General features: G+C 42.6%; 2 protein-coding genes across 2 annotated transcripts in view; both read right to left on the reverse strand.

The window, feature by feature from the left end:
- Positions 1-1,992: 1,992 nt before the first annotated feature.
- Positions 1,993-16,018, reverse strand: LOC118477912. Its single transcript, XM_035970579.1, has 2 exons — positions 15,840-16,018; positions 1,993-6,247 (listed from the first exon to the last, which is right to left on the reverse strand). The coding sequence occupies exons 1-2, from the start codon at positions 15,982-15,984 to the stop codon at positions 5,688-5,690; spliced, it is 705 nt and encodes a 234-aa protein (XP_035826472.1). The 5' UTR covers positions 15,985-16,018; the 3' UTR covers positions 1,993-5,687.
- Positions 16,019-16,590: 572 nt separating this feature from the next.
- LOC101857955 overlaps positions 16,591-20,884 on the reverse strand; it is a 57,132-nt gene continuing 52,838 nt past the window's right edge. Inside the window, exon 9 of the mRNA XM_005101576.3 lies at positions 16,591-19,001. Coding sequence (XP_005101633.2) covers positions 18,844-19,001 — 158 coding nt within the window. The 3' untranslated portion in view covers positions 16,591-18,843. The remainder of the gene's footprint in view (positions 19,002-20,884) is intronic.

The raw sequence follows: 20,884 nt of genomic DNA on the forward strand, positions 1-20,884 counted from the left end.
TCCCGGGGGGGGGGGGGAAATTGTGTCGCGGTTGAATCTGCGATGTGCCACGCACGGACCGCTGGTACCCCCCCTCCGACACACGGACACAGTCCCGCGTCTGCAAGCCGCCCATCAGACTCAGACACACGCTAGGCCTGCCAACGTGCGCGTGCCAACAACACGTGTGTTGGTATGGAAGAAGGCAGCTAATTGGTCGCATACAGATGCAACGGATGGTTTCAGGAAATAGATAGAAATTTCGTAGTGGGAGAAAAATGAGCTAAGCCACGTCTGCGGGGGCTATTCACCCTGGATGCGACTTCGTTGAATCCGAGCTTACTTTTTTTCCCCCTTGCCCATTTATATGAGATTGACGCCATCTGATTAGTAGAAAAAAGTGACAATGATTGTGTCCAATAGTGTATTACATGCATACTTAATATAACAATTAACTGTAATAGCGGATAGAGATTCCAGGATTATAGATGCAAGACATTGATCTGAGAGCGGTGATGATTTTAGAATTAATAGTGGGGATGAGTGATGATGAGGGATTGTGTTTAAGTAATGTTAGCGTTAGTCCTATCTTCCTCTGCTCCAATGAGTCACGAGGGACGTGGGCACCCTCTATCCTGTTCCCTACTGGAACCATCTTTACGGTCACCATGAAGTTCCGAAATGGTGGGCACAGTCTCTGCTAAGGTGACATCGTTAGTGTTGGCCTATTCTATCGGGCCAAGACAAGTGTAGAGAGGAGCTAAGTGGGAAGACAGTATAGTGGCAGGTATGTTGGGGGTATTTGTAAGCGGGTTGTAGACAGCAAGTTGGCAGATTATGATCTTTAAAATTGCAGCATTCTACTCCCTGATCCTTTGCCCCGAGTATTCTTTTCGAGTCCAATTGAGCTTGGAGAGATTCTGACACAGGATCCTCGAACCCGAATCGAGAGGGCACGATTTACACAGAATATTGTATCCCCTCGCTTCAGGGGGAGCGACCTCAAACTCCCAGATCAAGTACCCTATATCTGAATCCTCCCAGTCTCGCCCAATATTGGTAGATCTATAATTCCATTGCTAACGTTGGAAGCGATTCCTCCATTTAACAAGCCAATTTTGTGGAAATGCTGGCTGAATGTGTTTTAGTGGTTAGAAATGACTAGAGAGCAAGCGGGAGATAGAAAGAGAGAGAGAGAGAGAGAGAGAGAGAGAGAGAGAGAGAGAGAGAGAGAGAGAGAGAGAGAGAGAGAGAGTCGTGAGAGGGAAAGAGAGAGCGGGAAGGACAGTAGGGGGGGGGGGGGGTGGCGAGATAGGAAAGGCTTAGTGGCGGGCAATGAATATGACGGCGATGATTTGAAGTTATGGGGTTGGAGAAGGTAAACAGATAGGTAAACAGCCATATTGAGACAGAAGGAGATAGCGATAGAAAGTCACAGCGAAGAGTATGCGGATTGGAAAGAAGGGAATAGAGAGAGAGAGAGAGACATATACCTATCATGTATGCATATAAAGTGAGAGTTAATTATAATATGGTGAACAGGGTGCTGAGGGAATGGTATACTATAGACTTGCCATCTTTTTTCCAAAACATAAGGCGTCCATTAACTATATCTAAAGGGGTATTGAACAGTGTTATAATACAATGCCATTATATAATACTATGTAACTAAACGTGCATTACCTTTTCCTTTCGTTCAGAGTATTTGTGCTGTGCTGCAAGCAGCATATATTAAAACAATGTTCTCCCCCACCACACGAGCTATCGATGAACCCCAGATACAGCTCCTTGAAACAAGAACATGACATATAAACACGGAAATAAGGTCGCCGCTAGCACCTGGAAAATAATAGAAAAAAGTTGTTATCGATATGCATTGTGTTTTTCTTTAACTTTAAATAGAGTGCAATATCCGAGCTTGCTGATTTTAGTGTTCATTAAATCCGGGTTATTTTTTTAAATTGATTTTAAAGAAGAAGAAAAAAACCCCAGGGGATCCATCTCCTCTCGTTGAATCCGAGTTCTTGGTGAATCCAAAGTTCCACTGTATATGAATATATTAATGACTGTTTATTTAAAAATGGCTTGACAGATCTTTCTCTCTAAAATCTATTAAACTGACTACGAATATCATGTCTTTTGCTATGAGAAATCGTAAATTTGCGCAGGTAGTTAAGTCAAGTAATAGAGAAAACAGATGCGCATCTGCAATTTTTGACAAAATATGCTCAATGTTTGCTCTTTTTTTTCGTCAAATACACAAGAGAAAGGTCCTCTGCGTTTGTTCATGAATTATGCCGAGTCTGTAGCAGCCTGCACACAACTAAGAAAGATATACAGGTACAATATTTTTAAAACACAAAGCTCTGTAAATAAATGAGTAAAAAAACCACAATTGTATGTAATATAAACAGTGGAGATGAAAGCAAAGACTGTTTTTATGAAGAGCTACAGAGGGAATTGACAGGTATACCTCGTCACGACCTTATCGGTGTAAAGGGCGATCTGAATGCTAAAGTAGGAGAGGCCAAAATCAACTATGAGATAGCGATGGGACAACATGGTACAGGTACAAAAAATGAGGACGGTGGAAGACTCGTGGACTACTGCGCATTGAACAACTTGGTAATAGGCAGAACCCTCTTCCAACACCGTACAATCCAGAAACTGACCTGGAATTCTTTAAATGGCCGGGACAAGAACCAGACTGACCATCTTACGATATAAGGAATGTGGAGACGTTCCCTACAGGACTTGGAAGTTAGAAGAGGATCAGATGTCGGCAGCCATCACCATCTAGTGATGGCAAGGACAAAAATCAAGCTGAAGAAAACATTCACCAGGGAGGTGACAAGGACGCGATTTAATGTTCAAAAGTTCATTGATGGCAATGAGAGATCTGCCTTCCGACTAGAACTAAATAACCGATTTCAAGCTCTCCAAGACCTGAAAGAAACCACTCCCAATGCAAGTGAAGTCAATTCCCAATGGCAGCATATTGTTGAGGCCTACACAGAGAGCAGTAAGACATGTCTTGGTGTCAAGAAAAAGAAAGCAAACAAAGAATGGATACAGCAAGGAACATGGAATACTATTGAAGAACAGAGAGAAATAAAAAAAAAAGGCAGCTTGCAGGTATCGGCCACAGGAGCGGGAGAAGTATGAAGAGGATTACAAGGAAGCTTGCCAGAAAGTTCAAATACTGTTCAAGAAGGACGAAAGAGAATCCAAGGAAAAGTTGGCAACTGAGGCAGAGGAGGCCGCTGCTAAAGGTGAACAAGGCAACATATGCAAGATCACAAGAATAGTATGTGGCAAGTACCACTTTGGAATGATACACCAATCAAGGACAAGACTGGCAAGCAGCTGGCAATCGAGAAGGAACAGGAAGCACGCTGGACAGAAAACTTCGGGGAAGTCCTAAACCAACCTCCACCTGAGAACACCCCAGAATACAGGAAGCTATCTTGGATCTGGACATCAGCTCTGACCCATCACAGAGACACGAGATTGTAAAAGCTGAGCACTGGAGTCATTGTTAAGGTACCAAAGAAAGGAGCTCTTGGCGACTGCAACAACTGGAGAGATATCACGTTGCTATAACAGCCCAGCAAGATCCTTGCCAAGATTATTATAAATCGGAAGTCGGTTGCCGCGGACAGCTGCTAAAGAAAAGAACAGGCAAAGAAAGAAAATGCACAGATCAGATATTTGCCCCCCGCAACATAATCGAACAGCAAGGAATGGCAGAGACAACTTTATGTCAACTTCGTTGATTTTGAAAAGGCGTTCAACAGTGTCCATAGGGAAAGTCTTTGGTGCATTCTACGATCTCATGGAATCCCTTGCAAGATAGTCGAGGTCATCAAGAGCTTCCACCAAAACTTGAAGTGCGTCGTACTACTGCTTTTGAGGTAAAGACAGAAGTTAGAAAAGGATGGAACATGTCAGCAATTCTGTTCAGCTTTGCCATTGACTGGGTAATGAGGAAAACAACAGAGGATACATCAAGAGGCATAAGGTGGACCCTCTTCTCCACTCTCGAGGATCTTGATTTTGCTGATGACCTTGCACTACTCTCCCATAGCAACCAGTACATGCAGGTAAAAACAAACCGATTCCACAAATACGGACGCCAGGTTGGGTTACGAATAAGTCAAAACAAGACAGAAGTGATGAAACTGAATGTAGGCTCCCAAACGCTGATTAAGGTGAACAACGCAGACCTGCCTTTAACAGACAAATTTACCTACCTAAGCAGCATAAAACTGACGGCGGCACAAAGGAAGACATCATGAACAGACGCGGCAAGGCAAGATCAGTACACAGTAGCATGATCTACATCTGGAAGTCAGGACATTTCAGTATACAAACCAAGTTAAAGCTTTATAACAACTGTGTACTATCCATACTCCTATATATATATGGACCTGAATGCTGGAGGATGACTGATCATGATCGTGCCAAGCTATCTTCTTCTCATTCAACTTACGCCAAATCCTCCAAATCTTCTGGCCCGATAAGGTTTTCAACGCAGATCTTTAACGGAAATGTAGGCAAGAGGAAATGACCACTATAATAACAAGGAGAAGATGGAGATGGATTGGACATGTTCTGTGAAGAGAACCTGACTCTATTGTAAAGATTGCCCTCCACTGGACACCCGAAGGTCATCGCAAGAGGGAAAGACCCACAGTGACCTGGAGACGCACAGTAGAGTCTGAAATGACTCGTGGGGGACGTTGACCAACATGGCCCAAAACAGAGAGAGTTGAAGATCCTTTGTTGCTGCCCTAAACGCCAGATGGCGTAACGAGCAGTAAGTAAGTATAAACAATGGCAGCTAATATACTCACTCTCAGTTTTTGTGTCGGAAATATGTGAGGACACTTATGAATGTAAAGAAATCAGAATGTGGCCAGTCTTTACACGTAGTCGAAAGGTAAATAAAAGCTGGGAAAGTCTGAGGCTGATTCAGTGTCATTGACAAATTAAACATTCTGAAAATCCAGTTACTACAAGCTATCCCTGTTCTTCAGTCAACTTACATAACGTTAGCGTTTAAAGACATATCTGGAGTGCAATAGGTGCTGTTCGAATATTGCGTTGTAGATACATTATGGCAATAAAATCGATTTGTACCTCTGAGTAGGAAGATCACAGCGTAAATTTACTAACCTTTCATGAAAATAAGCGGATATTCACGATTGTATTAGAAGCATAACGATATGTGTGAAGGAACTGCTTCTCAGTGCATTAATGCCAGATGGATAAAAGTGCAAAAATACAGCTTTCTACTATCTGCGCAGATATGACATTTTGGAGAAATTTTGGAGTTCAACCATTTTTGTCAAGCCACATTTTAACTTTTTTCATTAACACTGGTCCAAAAAAATTCTCAAATTAGCATTGACGACTTCAGCACATCTAACGAAATAACCAAACAAGTTACAATGCCCGTTCTTTTTTTAGTCTCAAGAGCAAAAACGCATGCTTTGAGCGCATTAAATGATTATTACCATAAGTAGAAGAATACACCTGAAAAGTACCAAAAATTAAGTCAGCCCTGCCAGAGCGGTGATAGGGAACTGACACCCGTGACCCTGACGTGATAAGGAGCCTGGCGGGAAATTCCCCACTGCAATTAAAATTCCACTACTTTTGCTCCATGCATCAAGCAAGAACTGAAATAGATTCAACAGTATATCTCAAAACAAAGAAAACATTGGCTTATCCATAGATTCTTCATTCCCTTTATCAGTATCAGTACCAAATCCAAACTTCATAAACATTTCTGTGCTCTTTTCCACATTCTCTTCGCCAAAACTAATTAAGGTACCAGGATTACTCTTTTCCTCAGGGTCCTGAATCGGCTCAAAATCGAAAGAAAACCCACTCTGGGCATTCTCCGAATCTTGGCTTTTGCGAAACAGACTAAACATCCCCTCTGGTTCTTGTATCTTACCTGTAGGAGGACTATCCACCTCAAAATTTCCAAATATAAACATAGACCCATCTGATGGTTCATCGTCTCCATCACATCCATCGGCCTGGCTTGGTGTATTGTTTGCTGATTTTATTAAACTGAGGATACTGAAAGGACTGCCGCCACTCTTTTCCATATCAATGGTACCAGTGGTGCCTGTGTCAAAATTTTTGAAAAGTGAATCAAACTTGAATGTTTGCATGGCTTCAGAAGAGGTGCAATCATCCAATTTTGGGTTACTGCTTTTGGCTTCCTTGTTCCTTTCAGGTAATGTAGCCGCCCCTGATAGACAAAAGAAAGGTACATGTAGGCCTATGTATCATGGAAAACAAAAATACTAAACAAAAACAGGGGGATAATTTTGGGGGGGACTCGAGTGATGATTCATTTCAAACTAGAATTCATTTTACAAAGATTTTTCACCAGAGACTTTCCCTATTTCTTTCTGAAGTGGAAGTATAAGGATTACTATGAAACAAAATATAATAAAACAAACTATCAACTATGTACTAAATTAAACTCATTTTTACAAATCACGGTACACCAGCAATGGAACTTTAGTCATACAGTAGAGACGGAGTTAAAACAAAGATTCTCTACCAAGGTGGGTGGGAGAGAAGGAAGAAAAGAAAACTGAAAATGAACAAACAAAAATGATGAAAATTATATAATGATTTTAAGCGGCAAGATGTCCACTGATCGAACTCATGTAGTTTGCTGTCCAGTCATATCATATTGCAACTATGGTTATAGTGTCGTAGTTAGTCTAGCTCGTCGTCCCTGGTCGACATCATTAAAAAAATAATATTAATTACAGAATACCAGAAAAATAATGACATTACGGGCTAGGAGAGTAAATTTCTTTGTCCAACTTAAGGAGTGAATTGAATATTTTGTGGCGACACAATGCAGTCTTTCTTTACAATTTCTTCAAGACTTGATGTTATGATCTTTTATAACAATGTCAGGGAGATTCAAACTGTCCTTGTCACTTCTAAGCGATATCAAAGAAAAACTAGTTGTTCCCCGTCATCTGGGTCCTTGAAATACGACAACTGGTGCTGTGTAAAGAGAGTCACATTACCTCTCTCTCTCTCGAAGGAGCGTTTTCGATATTAGTCTTGTTATAATATTGTTACATTTCTTACGTGGAAGTTTGATTCTGGCTGCATTCATCTGACCAAATTGACATTATAAAACACTGTATTATGGACCCCTGTAGTCGTGCTGGAAGAATTGTAAGTAAGGAAAGCAAAAATTTAGCTCGCCTCCGAATAGGATACATCAAACAAATCTCATGGAGACCAAGCCTTGATTCCGATTAAAACAGTATTAAATCAAGCTGCAGAAAACATGCGCTTAAACCGCACGTCTTATTTGGACATTGGCGACAGAGAAGCATATTATTATTTAATATTTTGGCCTGCTTCAACTTCAAGCGTTCCACCTCAAGAAAACAAAAGCGCTTACAGAATTAAAGTTGGAATATGGGATATGGAAAATTGGATACGGTACATGGGAAACAAGAGGTGAGAGATGGGAAACAGAAGGCGGGATTCGGAAGATGGGACTGGTCATATGTGTAGAATAATGACTGTATAGCACCGGGTCAGCCTGAAAACCGACGCAGAGAGAAAATGTCAGGAAACAATAATTCTCATTATAATAACAAACACCTCTCTCTCTCTCTCTCTCTCTCTCTCTCTCTCTCTCTGCCCTTTTGATATCTGTGAAGTGAAGAGCGAAACAGTCCGCCATTTTTATCTTGAGAGTAGCCCACTTGGCCGTTTAGCAACAGTTTGTTCCGAAAGCATGGAAAATCACGAGTCAAGGCAAATAAACTTGGAGATCCTAGAGGAACTCAAAGCCTTTCGAAAATACATTGAGAACAACTTTTCTGAAATTAAAAATGAAATTAAGATCTTTAGAGCAAATTGGAGCGCTTCGAGATAGAAATAGCTTCAAAAAAAATTTTCAGTTTGTGAAATTAAGGAACAGCAGCACGTGCAATGTCTTGGCATAGAAGAAGTTGATTCGAAATGTGATGCACTGCTGGACAACGTTAGTAGATTGGAATGTATGTATAGTATAGGGTTTTACAGTGCTCGCAACTGCTAAGGTCATATGAGCGCACGAAACACAAGTTGTTCACCTTTGCAAAAGTTCACTCCACGACTGGTTAACTAATTTACTTTAAAATGCTAAAAAGTTAAAATATTTAAATTCAGTGTAAATACATTTGTGATTTAAAACAACTCTTTTAAGTAACAATAAACATTTTAAATAATATCAAATTCACTTTACAACTCGCCATTATGAAATTTAAAATTCTGCTGGGAACAACGACGGAAAAATATCTTGTAATTTCTTGCATTTATAGAATTTCCTTCGGATCTCTTCAAAGTCCAGACATTCGGTTAAGATGTGTCTAATGGTAAAATCTGTGTCGCATCCGACACAGAACGGCTTCTCATCTCCCTGTAGGAGGTATTTGTGTGTCAGGGCCGTGTGTCCGATGCGCAATCGAGTAAAAATGACTTCGTCTCTTCTGGAGAGGTCCGAAGGATTTCGCTGTTTTAGTTTGGGTTTTATTTCATATAGTTTATTATATTCCTGCTTTTCCCAGTGGCTCTCCCACAGACTGGAGGTGTACTTTTTGACTTTATTTCTAAAGTCAGTCTGTAGGAGAGTGTTTGTCGTTGATCCCAGCAGAAGGGATGAAGCTTTCTTTGCCAGGTCGTCTACCTGCTCGTTTCCTCGGATGCCCACATGGCTGGGTATCCATGCGAACATGGTGTTTTTTCCTGTTTCGGATAGTGTATGAATTTTCTGTTGTAGCCTAAATATTTTTGGATGTAAGAGTGTGTAGTTTGTGAGTGAGGTGATGCAAGACAGAGAGTCAAAAAGGATAAGGAAAGATTTGTTAGGAGAATTTTCAATGTCAATGGCAGTGGCCTCCGCAGTGAAAATGGAGGCTTCAGGATGGAGTCTCCTCTGGTGTGTATTGTTGGGAGATAGGGCTGCGGCGCCCACTTCATTGTCTTTTTTGGAGCCATCCGTGAAGATGAGCTCCGCACCGGGGTATTTATCTATTAGTTTTTTGTATTCTATTTTAAAAGTTTTGGTGTTTGTGCTTTCTTCGTTGTGCGTGGTCAGCTGTAAATCTACTTTTGCCTTGGTGAGGTGCCACGGAGGGAGGTCGGAGAAAAGAATTTGTTGGATGTCTTGTTTGGAAAAGTGTAAGTTTTTGAGGTCCTCAAGGATTCTGAGGCCGAAGGGTTTGATGAGTTTTTCGTTGTTTTGGAATTTGTTTATGGTTTCTGGGTTTGTTTGAAAAATGCTGTTGTGCGTTGGATTTTCCGGTGTTGAGTTCTGTTTAACTGCGTATTGTAGTGAGAGTTGTGTGCGTCTGAGTGAGAGTGGTGGTATGTTGGCCTCGGTCTGGAGGCTCTCCACCGGAGAAGTCCGGAAAGCCCCCAGAGCGAGGCGGAGTCCTTGGTTCTGTATTGGGTCTAGCATTTTTAAGATGTGTGGTTTTGCCGATCCGTAGACTTGACAGCCATAGTCAAGCCTGGACCGGACAAGGGAGATGTACAAGTGGAGAGGTGTTTTGAGTCCCCGCCCCACTCCGGATTCGATAGAATTTTCAAAGCGTTTAACGCTTTCTGGCACCTCACACGAAGGTCTTTGATGTGTGGTATGAATGTGAGTTTTTTGTCGAAAATGATGCCGAGGAAACGAGCTTGGTCCTGGACGGGAATCCTTTCCCCGTATAGTGTCAAATCCGGCCGCAGCACACGTCTGCCTGTTCGGCAGAAGTGTACTGCAACCGTCTTTGACGGGGAGAACTTGAAACCGTTATTGTTTGCCCACGTTTCGAGTGTTTGCAGCTGCCTTTCCATAGATCTCAAATGAGGATTTTTCGAACGGCAGCATATCAAAAAGTCGTCAACGTATAACGAGCTGTCTATGCTGTTTTGGAGGGTTTTCACTATGGAATTTATTTTAATTTCAAATAGGAGAGGAGAAAGAACAGTTGTAAGCCAGAACAAGACTTATACGTTACCAAGGGACTCAGAAACCCGCTGTTAGGTAGACCTGCCATTGAAGCACTTAAAGTGGTGGAAGTTGTAAATGGATTGTCAGAAGCTAAGTTTGACCCAAAACTTAAGTATGCTGGTCTTTTCCAAGGCTTAGGAAAAACAAACAATGAATATACTATTGAGTTGAAAGACAATGAAAAGCCATTTAACCTTACCTGCCCTAGAAGGCTGCCTCTTCCACTAAAAGATAAAGCTGAAGAAGAACTAAAATCTCTACAGGAACAAGGAATTATCAGACCTGTTACCAAACCTACTGATTGGTGTGCTCCAAAAACAATAAAGTAGAAGAGGAAACACTTGAAGTCAGTACAATGTTTCAGTCGATCCCCATATCAGATGAAAGACTAGAGGAAGTTCGACGTGCATGCACAGCACAGCGACAAGGAATGCTGAGAGGTGATTCAATTCACTCAGGGCCATTGGCCTCAAAGGACGAATGGAATATTAAAATTATACTATGCAGAGCGTCATTGTTTGGCGGTGGAGCAAGGGATTCTCTTGCACGGATGCAGGTTAGTCATTCCATCTTCACTGAGGCAAGACATACTCCAGAGAATCCACCAGGGGCATCAAGGTATAGTCAAGTGTAGGGCTTTAGCACGCACCTGTATTTGGTGGCCTGGGACGTCTAAGGATATTGAAACCCTAGTGAACAACTGCCCTGAGTGTGAAAAACACAGAGTATTGCCTCCTCAATCGCTAGTACCAACTCCAATTCCAGATCACCCTTGGGAAAAAGTAGGAAGTGACCTGTTTGAATGGCAGGGAGAACATTATCTGCAGGTGGTGGATTATTATTCCAGATGGATTGAGATTCCACACCTTACTTCTCTTACTTCCAAGAGTGTTATCAACAGTTTCAGGGCTATCTTTGCAGGAATGGGTTTTTCTACATACGTTTTTGTATAACTCATCCATTTTTCATCCAACCTTCATGAAATTTTCACAGAATGAAGAGAAGATGCTTTGCAAAACATTCGTCTGTTGAATTTTTTATATATAAAATAGATTTTTGTTGGTGGTGTCTGGAGTGTGGATTTTCACGGATTTTTTGCAAACTTGAATACTACCTCAGGAAAAAATTCATTAAAAATCTTCCAATTCGTTTAGGAAAATTTCAACAAACAAATTTGAAGATCTAAAAATGTGTTAACATGCATGCAAAAAAACCCAATTTATTTCCAAGGAAAGTAAAGTGCGGTATTCTTTACATAAGACATGTCAATAAAATCCAATATGGCCGCCGTAGCCACGGAAACGAAATTTGTTTCTCAAATCTGGTTTCAGATTTTAAGACATGATCCTTACTATGCTTGTTAAGTGTGAAATTAGATAAAATTTGCCCCGCTAATAAGCGAGATAGCCTTCATGTACCCCCCCCCCCCCACTCCCCCATTTAAAGTGAAACCCTGACTTACCAAAAACCTTGGGAAGATCAAAATATAGCGGTGCTGACGTTATGACAGGGGGGGGGGGGGGTGTTATAATGCTGTCCTCTTTCATAATATAGTACCGACTGCTGAATGCCAAGGGAAAGGATTCTGCTATGAATAGATTAAGGACAACGTTACAAGTTATTTTCCCTTCATCAAAAACTTGATGAGCTGACCGGGTTATGGACAGGGAGGGTGCACGTTGGCGACAAGCATTAGCTCACATTCTTGTGAAAGAGAAAGGAGATTATCACTGTGTAGCTGCTGAGTGGGTTCCATGCGACATGTGTAGTGTATACCTCCTACTGCCAGTTCACTGGCAGTGCTGTGGGGCAAATTGACATTAATTAGTTAAAGAAAATAGTTTAAATAAAAACTGTATAACTCAAGCAATTGGCAAATGGTGTTTTAAAGGGGTAAATACAACATTGGCTTGGATCTTCTGCCCGGGTCACGCGGGGTAACCGGCAACGAGAGAGCAGACAAGCTGGCTGGAGAAGCAAACGTGGGAGGGAATTTGACACCTGACCCACCAACCGTCCTAGTCCTAACCACTGTAAGGGAAAATTTGAGGAAGAATAGGGCGGATTGAGGGTAGATTGAGGGAGAAGGGGATCTAAAGAGGAGAGGGGAAGCACAGCCATCTGTGCGGACCAGTCCGACGGATCTCCAACCAGATTATGATGGAGACTATTAGTAGACAGACTCTGGGATGGATCCTGAAGAGGAGGGGAGAGCAGAGATGGACATGTTCCGACTGCGGTGACCCCAACACAGTGGAAAAGTAAGTAAGTAAATACAACATGTAGTATGTTTATAATAATATTATATCTAGGCATTCCATTTCATCCATTGGCAAAACCTGGCAGTAGATGGGGGTCAGTACTGTTTTCCTATGATTCTTTTCTATGTTCGATCAATCTCCTGAGGTGGAATTAAATGTCATCACTTCATCATATCTTTGTTTTATTATGAGAACAACAGGACGAGAGTCATCCTTAACAATACAGTGGTCCCAAGCTATGAACGGGACAGAGGTGATATTCTTTAGCCCACCGTGCAATAGACAGAGATCAAGTTTACTCAAACTGAAACCAACGAATGGGATCGTTTTTATTGACTAGATTACCTACTACAAATTTATCACTTACACTGTTCCTTTCTTTTCCAGCGATATTTTTTCCGTTCTCTTTATCTTCCTTTTTTTAGCATCTTTGTCTCACTGAGGTGACTAGACATAATAATTTGAGAAGCAAGGGTATCATAATCATAGACTGGTACATGGCGTGTACCGGGAGGGATAGTACCTCTGGTTCCCACTGGGCACGCAACTCTCACTTGCGGCTGCCCGTAGCTGTTAGCATGCGACAGTGGCCATACCACGAGCAACTGCTTCGACTGGCAGGCTAGACCTTGTGAGGGTAGCCGGCGGGTCCTTGACCCTCGGTGATTTTGCCTACCTAGCATGTGAAGATGAAGACTGGTTTCCCGACGGATGAAGCGGATGAGATCAACAGAAGATCCAATGGTTTTGAAGGCAGTACCAGCAAGAGCTGTGGAGCACATAAGAGCATGGAAGAGGCACCAAACAAGTTCTGGCCATCAACAGTAACCTGGCAGTCTTCAGACGTAACGGTTTCCGTGCTACTGGGTAAAGGCTTCCTAGGTTGAGAGAGTGGGACTGCCGCCGTGCAACGACACTTTAAACAAAGTTACGCGCAGGTTCATTCTCTAGCTCATCACCATCTTTATCATCTACACTATCACTCCAAAGCCCTGCGTCGATAGGCAAGTGGCGAAAGTTACAAGGACAGGTGAGCCCTGGCAGTTATAGTCGAACCTGCACGGCCATTGGGCAAGTGGTCGTCTGACTCCTGATCGTGGCGGCAGGATCTCTCGGCAGCACTCAGTGGCGACTGGGCAGCCTCTCAAGTACTGCACTGCCTACCCTCAAGGAGGCAGGTTCTAGAAACGGAGATCCAAACAAATGCCTGCAATTCAAAGTCTGGTCAATTTACCGCGGCTGACAGACTCACCCCTTTTGCGATCGAAAACAACAAAATAAAAGAAAAAGAAAGATAATCCTCAGATCCTGGAATGTCAGAACTCTCCTCGATAGAGATAAAAGACCAACAGACCTGAACGAAGGACAGCTCTTGTGACGAGAGAACTCCACCTCTACAACACTGACATCGCTGCACTTAGTGAGACGCGTCTTCTAGATGAAGGCTCACTAAAGTAAGGACGTGGCTACACCTATTTTTGGAAAGGAAAACCACAGACAGGGGACGGAATTCATGGAATTGGCTTGTCATCAAATCAGCTTCCTGAAGAGCCTTCCTGCTGTACCAGTCGGAATTAACAAGCGCTTAATGAAGCTCCGCGTACCTCTCAGCAAGTCTAGACTCGCCACAATCATCAGTGCTTACGTCCCCACACTCACTAGCCCGGACGACGTAAAAGGAACAATTTTACCAACAGCTAACCGAGATCACTCAATCCACTCCAAAGAACGACAAGACTGTCCTGCTAGGCAATTTCAATGCCCGCGTAGGAAAAGATAACAGCAGCTCTCAGGGCCTCATGGGGTGCGCAGAGTCAACGAAAATGGTCTCCTCCTCCTCAGCATGTGCGCTGAACATGGTCTGAGCAGCATCACAAACACCCTTTTCAGAACGGCTGAAAAGTTCAAGACTACTTGAATGCACCCCAGGTCGAATCATTGGCACATGATCGATTACATCATTGTACGCCAGAGAGACAGAAAGGATGTCCACCTGACCAGAGCCATGAGAGGGGCCAACTGCTGGACAGACCATTGATTAGTGAAAACTGTCATGGACATGCACATCCAGCCACTTCACCGAAAAAAGCCAAAGAACCCCAGTCTCGTACAACACAGCAAAGATTGAAAGCGAATTACACAGAAACAAGTTCAAAGAAGCTCTTTAAAAGATACGCAGCGAAGATCCCATCCCTATTGGTGACTTATCTGAAAAATGGACTTCCTTTAAAAGAGCTGTCAGTGAAACTGCTACTGCTATACTTGGTCCGAAAGCTAAAACACACCAAGATTGGTTCGATGAAAACAATGAGCAAATTCAATTGAGGTCCTCAACCGATCAAGCTCACAAAGCATGGAAAGCATGCTTGTCAAAACCCAACTGAGATGGGTCGGCCATGTCATCCGCATGGAAGACCACCGAATGCCAGCACAACTACTGTACGGCGAACTCGCAAAAGAGATCTCGGGAGGCCATAAAAAGTGGTTCAAAGACGCGATAAAGGAAAACCTCTCGTTTGCACAGGTTACCCTCAAAGAACTGCCATCGAAATGAACGCCTGGCGCAGGGCCGTCCGGCTTGTCAGCAGAAGCAACAATACCAACTACAGGGAGAGGCTGACTATCAAAAGAAAGAGGAGACATAATCCGACCACCCCAACTACGACATTTCAGTGCCCCCACGGGAACAGACGTTGTACATCCAGGATCGGATTGCACAGCCACATGCGTGTCCACAGAAGAGGTGCAGGATTTCATTGTCATCTTCGGTAACGAATGACTACCTACAATTGCCTTTTATATAGAATAGCACATATCTATGATATACAGAGTCACCATAGTTGGGAAAAGGAGCATATATGACATTCATCTGCAGTAGATCTCGCGCCCAGTGCCTACTTTTCATTAAATCTTTCTTTCCCGCAACAATTCTCACCATCCCATGGGGCGACAATGTGACGATGTCAAAGCCCAACTGAGATGGGTCGGCCATGTCATCCGCAAGGAAGACCCCCGAATTCCAGTACAACTGCTGTACGGCGAACTCGAAAGTGGCAAAAGAAATCTCGGGAGGCCATAAAAAGTGGTTCAAAGACGAGATAAAGGAAAACCTCCCAACTGCTTCGACTGACTGACTAGTCACTGACTGGATTTACACCAACACCAAAGCGTGTCCAACTTTCCCCCTCCCTCCTCTGCACACCTGGTATGACACATTATAAAATGTATTAACAATCCACGTTGGCCAGATGTTAATCACGTATGTCCAATTTGCCATCAATGTTTGCAGCTGTTTTGCTTCATTTACTTTTTCCCGCTTTCTTGTCTGTTAGGATTTTGTCGATGGTCGAGCCTACGTTATAGTCGAGCATATTTTTATCTATCCAAGTGCTTGCTATAAAAGAACTTTTTTTTTTACTATACATTACTAAAGATCAGACTCGGGAATTTATTATAAGCTTGTAATAGCCGGAATCCTGTTATAACACTGTAACAAGTTGTTCCACAACAGACTTCATGAAAGAATTAAAAAACCATGAAAAAACGTTTCCTACCGGGTATGTTGAATTTAAAAAAAGACTGCTTTTCCTCAGTCAAGTTGACAATATTCTCTTTTTCTATTGCAGAGCAGGGCATCTTTGAGACCTCAGATGATTGTCGGTTTCCCTGTAAGCAGACACAATAGACAGCAGACAGCATGATCACATCAAAATGAAGACCCAAGTGACACTTCAGGACCACATAGCTCTATTTCTTTGGATAACAGAAAACACAAATTGCTAGCCTTCTTGCTGAGCTATTGACATAGTGATAAGATAAGACATACCGTATTTTTTAAATCCTTTATTGGAAGAAATTGACAGTGTGCTTACACAAGTTTAGTAAAACCAAATGAAATAAAACATAAAGCATCACATCTCTCTCTCTCTCTCTCTCGCGCGCGCGCGCGCGCGCGCGCGCGCGCTCTGCCTCTCTCTTCTCTCTCTCATTTTGCAGTGCCCTTTTTCGTCTACCGTTACCTGTTCGCACAACTCTTTTACAACCAACAACTAAAGCGGTAAAGAGAGAAAACAAAGTGCTCCTCACCAACTGTGGCTTGCACCTGACATCTTAACCCTACCACAACTACAGCGGAGTCCACTTTAACGACTCCTGAAATAACGAGAAGTCTATTATCAAGACACTATTCTAAAACCGCGGTTTTTTCTTTTTTTTATCTTTGTAAATAAAATATTGCTATACCGCAATCAGACAAACACGCTAGTCCGTATTAGTGAAATATTTTTGCTACTGTGCACAGCTCATAGGCCATTTATCATATAAAACCTCGCCATTTAAGAAATTTGTTGGTAATCTACGAAACAAAGAATGGGAGAGCCCACGTGTACAACAATGAAGGCGGAGTGAATGAGCGGGGAGGGTGTGGCATGCGCAGACAAGCAGAACGTATCGCGTGATAAGCATAGACCAGCCTCGTCTACATCATCTAGGCCTACCATGCCTCTCACTTCTCTGATGCGGGGATGGAGAGTCGCAGTGCTGTGATGGATGAAGCGAATGTGTGAAGGGCGCAAGAAGACGGAACGCACTGCAGGGTGTGGTGAGGCGGACACAGTGGGCGAGTCAGCCAAGGGCCCTTTTTCTGATCGCCAAAGCCAAGCTGTCAACATCGCCCGCGCAAGAGAAAAAAATCTGATTCGGATATTGATCAAGTATGACCAACAGGTCATGTTGAACAACATCTTCACCAGGGGATAACAAAAAGAAATGAACAGAACATCAAGCTCATAGATTAGGCCTACTTTATTATTTCCCTTGGATTTATTACTGGATCCGTTATAACGAAAATCCTGCTATAACGGACATTTCGCCCCAGTCTCCTCCCTCTGGTTGTAACAGGATTCCACTGTACCAGATACACTGCGTGTGCACTAGATCTAGTTGAAGCAAAATAAAATATTCCGTGACAGTGGAACTTGGAGGTAGCATTCTTTGGCTTTTTGGAGAGCAAAGTGGCTCGCCCGGAATCAGATCTGATGCCATTTTAAAATTTAAGCAAACTTCGTTTTTGATTGTCAATTTTGAATCTGAAGTCACCCGCAACGTTGTGCATCCGGCGTCAGAGCTGCTAGGCCTAGGCCCAGGACTACATACTGCACACTTCCTGTGCCCCGGTAAAAAAACCGTTGGTGCCGGCTCCTTCCCAGAGCCGGTACTGGAGGCCTGGTGACGGTACTGACACCTCTTTTTGTAGAACCTGAGTATAAGAAAATATAGGTACCTGCCCATCCTTAGAGTGAGGATGTTGGGGGTGAAGATGAAGAGGGTGAAGACGATGCGGGTGAAGATGATGGGGGCGAAGGGGATGATTTGGGAGAGGATGACGATGATAGTTGAAAGGGTGAAGATGAAGAAGGGGTGTGGGGGGATGCTGAAAGAGGAGTGGGCGAGGGAAGAAGGGAGAAAGAGGACTACAGACTAGAGCACCCGTTTTTGGTTTTTTTTACAAAGACAGGAGCATTTACAGGAATACATTTTGTTTTTGTTTGTCTGTTTGTTTGAGGGACCTTTCGGGTTAGTTAGCAGACCCAGGGACCGTTTTTGTTACTTCGGAGTAAGTTTTAATTTGTTTCTGGATCGATCTTGTTGGATTGCTCGAGCTTGAGCGAATGTTCCGCGGTATTGAGCCCTATGTGTGAGAAAGGCTTTCTCCTGATACCACTTTGGACACTCAGTCGAAGATGCAGTGTGATCCCCCTGAGGACGGTTTGGACACCACGGATTTGAGGAGCAAGTCTCCCCAGAGTGCCATTCCTTGCCGCAGTGGGGGGAGGTAAATACTTATCATCATTGGGTGGAGGTTAAGGGGGCGAGCAAATGAGAAGTTCAAACATTTCTGTTTTTAACAGGGCAAACAGTGCTCCCGCGAAATGCAAGCACAGGTGTGGCAGTAGGCAAGTAGGACTGACACATGCCATAATCTGATAGGATAGCACTTGAGAGGCATGAAGTTTTGACCACCGCACTGCCTTCCAGACAAGTGACCCTTGATCCCACCGACAGGGCGGACCTCTGAAACCCGCCTCCTGATTTCCCTTTAAATCACCCTGTCTAAGACAGCATTTTTTCTGACTCCTTTGCAGTTTCATTTTTCACAGGGGCGACTGTACTTCGTGATCGACCCACAGGCAGAATATGTATGCCCCAAAGAGCAATGCAAGTACGCACATGTCTTAATTCGGTCATAGTTCACACAGATCCTTCTCCTTGTAACTGAACCCGAGCAAAGTATGGTCAAGCAACTCATAAAAATTAACTGGCCTGAGCTAAAATTAGTTCTTGGGTGGAATTATATTTTTAGAATGGGTTCTTAGGTATACAAATTATAGAGGTGGAGACCCTGGTACTATTTTTTATGTACAATGAAACTGTAGAGTCAAGTGCCAAAAATATAATTCTAGGACATATGCCATTCTAAAATATTATTAACAAACCTCATACTTTGCTTTTCCATCAGAAATTTGTTTTTAAAAGAAAACAAAGTCCATAAAGGAAATATCAGGCATCAAAATGTTCATATATTTTCATTGGTAATAAAAAAAATAATCTGAGAATCGATCTTACCAGAACGCCTTTAAGACTACGAGTTTCTTCTGTCCCTGAGGTTGATTTCAAAGGCCCTTCTCTGTTTTGCTCTCTGGACATTCCACCATCCCCTTGTCACATAAACAGAAAAATGTAATTAATGAAAAATGAATAAGTACAGAATAGTCATATATTCTATGGTGGGAGTTGAAGACAAGGATAACCATTATGATTAAAGAGACTTCAATGGAAAACTCGATCTTCGGTGAACGCACTCACGACAGCGGGATTCAGCTTCGGAAAGTCCCATTGAGTTTTGTTTCCGTCTCTGGCGACGGTGGGTTCAAACTGTCTGTATTTTTGTTTAATTTTGAGGGCCAACAACAAATTTCGAATTCATATTCAAAGAGCTTTGCAGGCCTTCTAAAACGGGTGCTTTCAGGCCAATATGAGACTCTTTGAGTCTCGAGATATTTCAAGTTGAAAAAATAAGCAATTTATAACCATTGATTACTCGAAATCTACTCGCCTTGTTTTTTTTAAATACCCTTGTTGATGATAAACCATTCTTTGCCCAGCCAGAAAATGTTTAAATGGTTATCTTAGAACTCTTCTCTTGCCTAGGATAATTTTACGAGATTAACAACCAAATCAGCAAAAACCCAGCTAAACACTTTCTTTTGACGTCACGCTGAGCTAAAACGTCACACATTCCTTCCCCCATGAGCTTTTGCTCCTGCTATTCATCGTTTGAAACCAATGAATCAAGGAAATAATAGATCTATGAGTCAAGACGTGGTGCAATCAGGCACTTGTCAATTTTTGGGTGTGTGCAGTTATTGGTATCATCTTAAAACTTGTTCATTTGTCTTACTTTCAGAGAATGAAATACCCATCTATCTTGAATACGAGACTTCGTAGAAGTCAAGATATTTGTGATTGAAGGAGGTAGGGGTTGCCTAGTTTTAAATTTATATTTAAGTTTAAGCGAGAAAATGGTTTGGTGACTTCATGGCTAGAGTCTTAGGAAACTGAAAATGTACCCTTTATATGACTTTAATTAACATTTATCAGTAAAATTCACACAGAAATCTGTTTTCAAATGGGTAAAACTAAAAGGCAGAAACAAGCCAGTTTCGTCAATAGATGTATTAAATATAGCCAAGATTTCAGTTTGAAAAGTTGATCTATCTTAGTGTGTTTTAACATCATGGTGTGTCTAATTTCATTTTGTTTTATAAAGAAACAGATTTAGAGAGCCAAGTATTTCCTTTTCATCGAGTCCCCCGCCGCTCAACTATGAAGATACCAAGGCAATTAATAACAAATCGAAGCAAAGCAGGCCTACTACAGTGGAGTCCACTTATAACGAGTCCGGAAAAAACGAGAAGTCTGTTATAAAGGCACTATTCAAAAACCCCGTTTTTATCACCTCTTTACCTTTGTAAATAAAATTCTGCCATAGCGTTATCAGACAAACATGCGAGCCGGTTATAGCGGAATATTGCTGCTGCTGTGCTCAGTGCATGGGCCAATTATACATAATGCAAAATCTCGCCAGTTGAGAAACGTGGTGATCTTGCGAAACAAAGAATATGACAGCATATGTTTGTCAACAATGAAGGCCGGAGCCACTGAGTGAGGATGGTGTGGCATGCGCAGACAAGCAGAACGCATCGCATGATAGGCCAGCGAAAGCCTAGTTTAGATTATCAAGGCCTACCATGCCTCTCACTTCTCCGATGCGGGGATGAAGAGGTCACAGCAATGGGATGGATGGAGCGAATGTATGACGTGCGCAAGCAGACAGAATGCACCACATGGTGGAGCGGGGTGGGGGAAAACACAGCAGGCGAGTTAGCCCAGAGCCTTTTCTTTCTGATCGCCAACGTGAGCTGTCAGTCCACATCGCTAGATCTAGCGCTAGAGAAAGAAACCTGATTCGATTTTTGATCAAGTAAGACCTAGAGGTCATGTTGAATCAAAATCATCATCAGTGTAGATACTGAGATAG

The sequence above is a fragment of the Aplysia californica genome, unplaced genomic scaffold (genome assembly GCF_000002075.1).
Source record: "Aplysia californica isolate F4 #8 unplaced genomic scaffold, AplCal3.0 scaffold00289, whole genome shotgun sequence".
In the NCBI taxonomy this organism is placed as follows: domain Eukaryota; kingdom Metazoa; phylum Mollusca; class Gastropoda; order Aplysiida; family Aplysiidae; genus Aplysia; species Aplysia californica.

Coding starts and splice junctions, on each gene's coding strand:
- LOC118477912 (XM_035970579.1), bottom strand. CDS start 15,984: ATGCTGTCTGCTGTCTATTGTGTCTGCTTACAGGGAAACCGACAATCA. Junction 6,248..15,839: donor TTTTAAATTCAACATACCCG/GTAGGAAACGTT, acceptor TTTGTCTATCAG/GGGCGGCTACATTACCTGAA.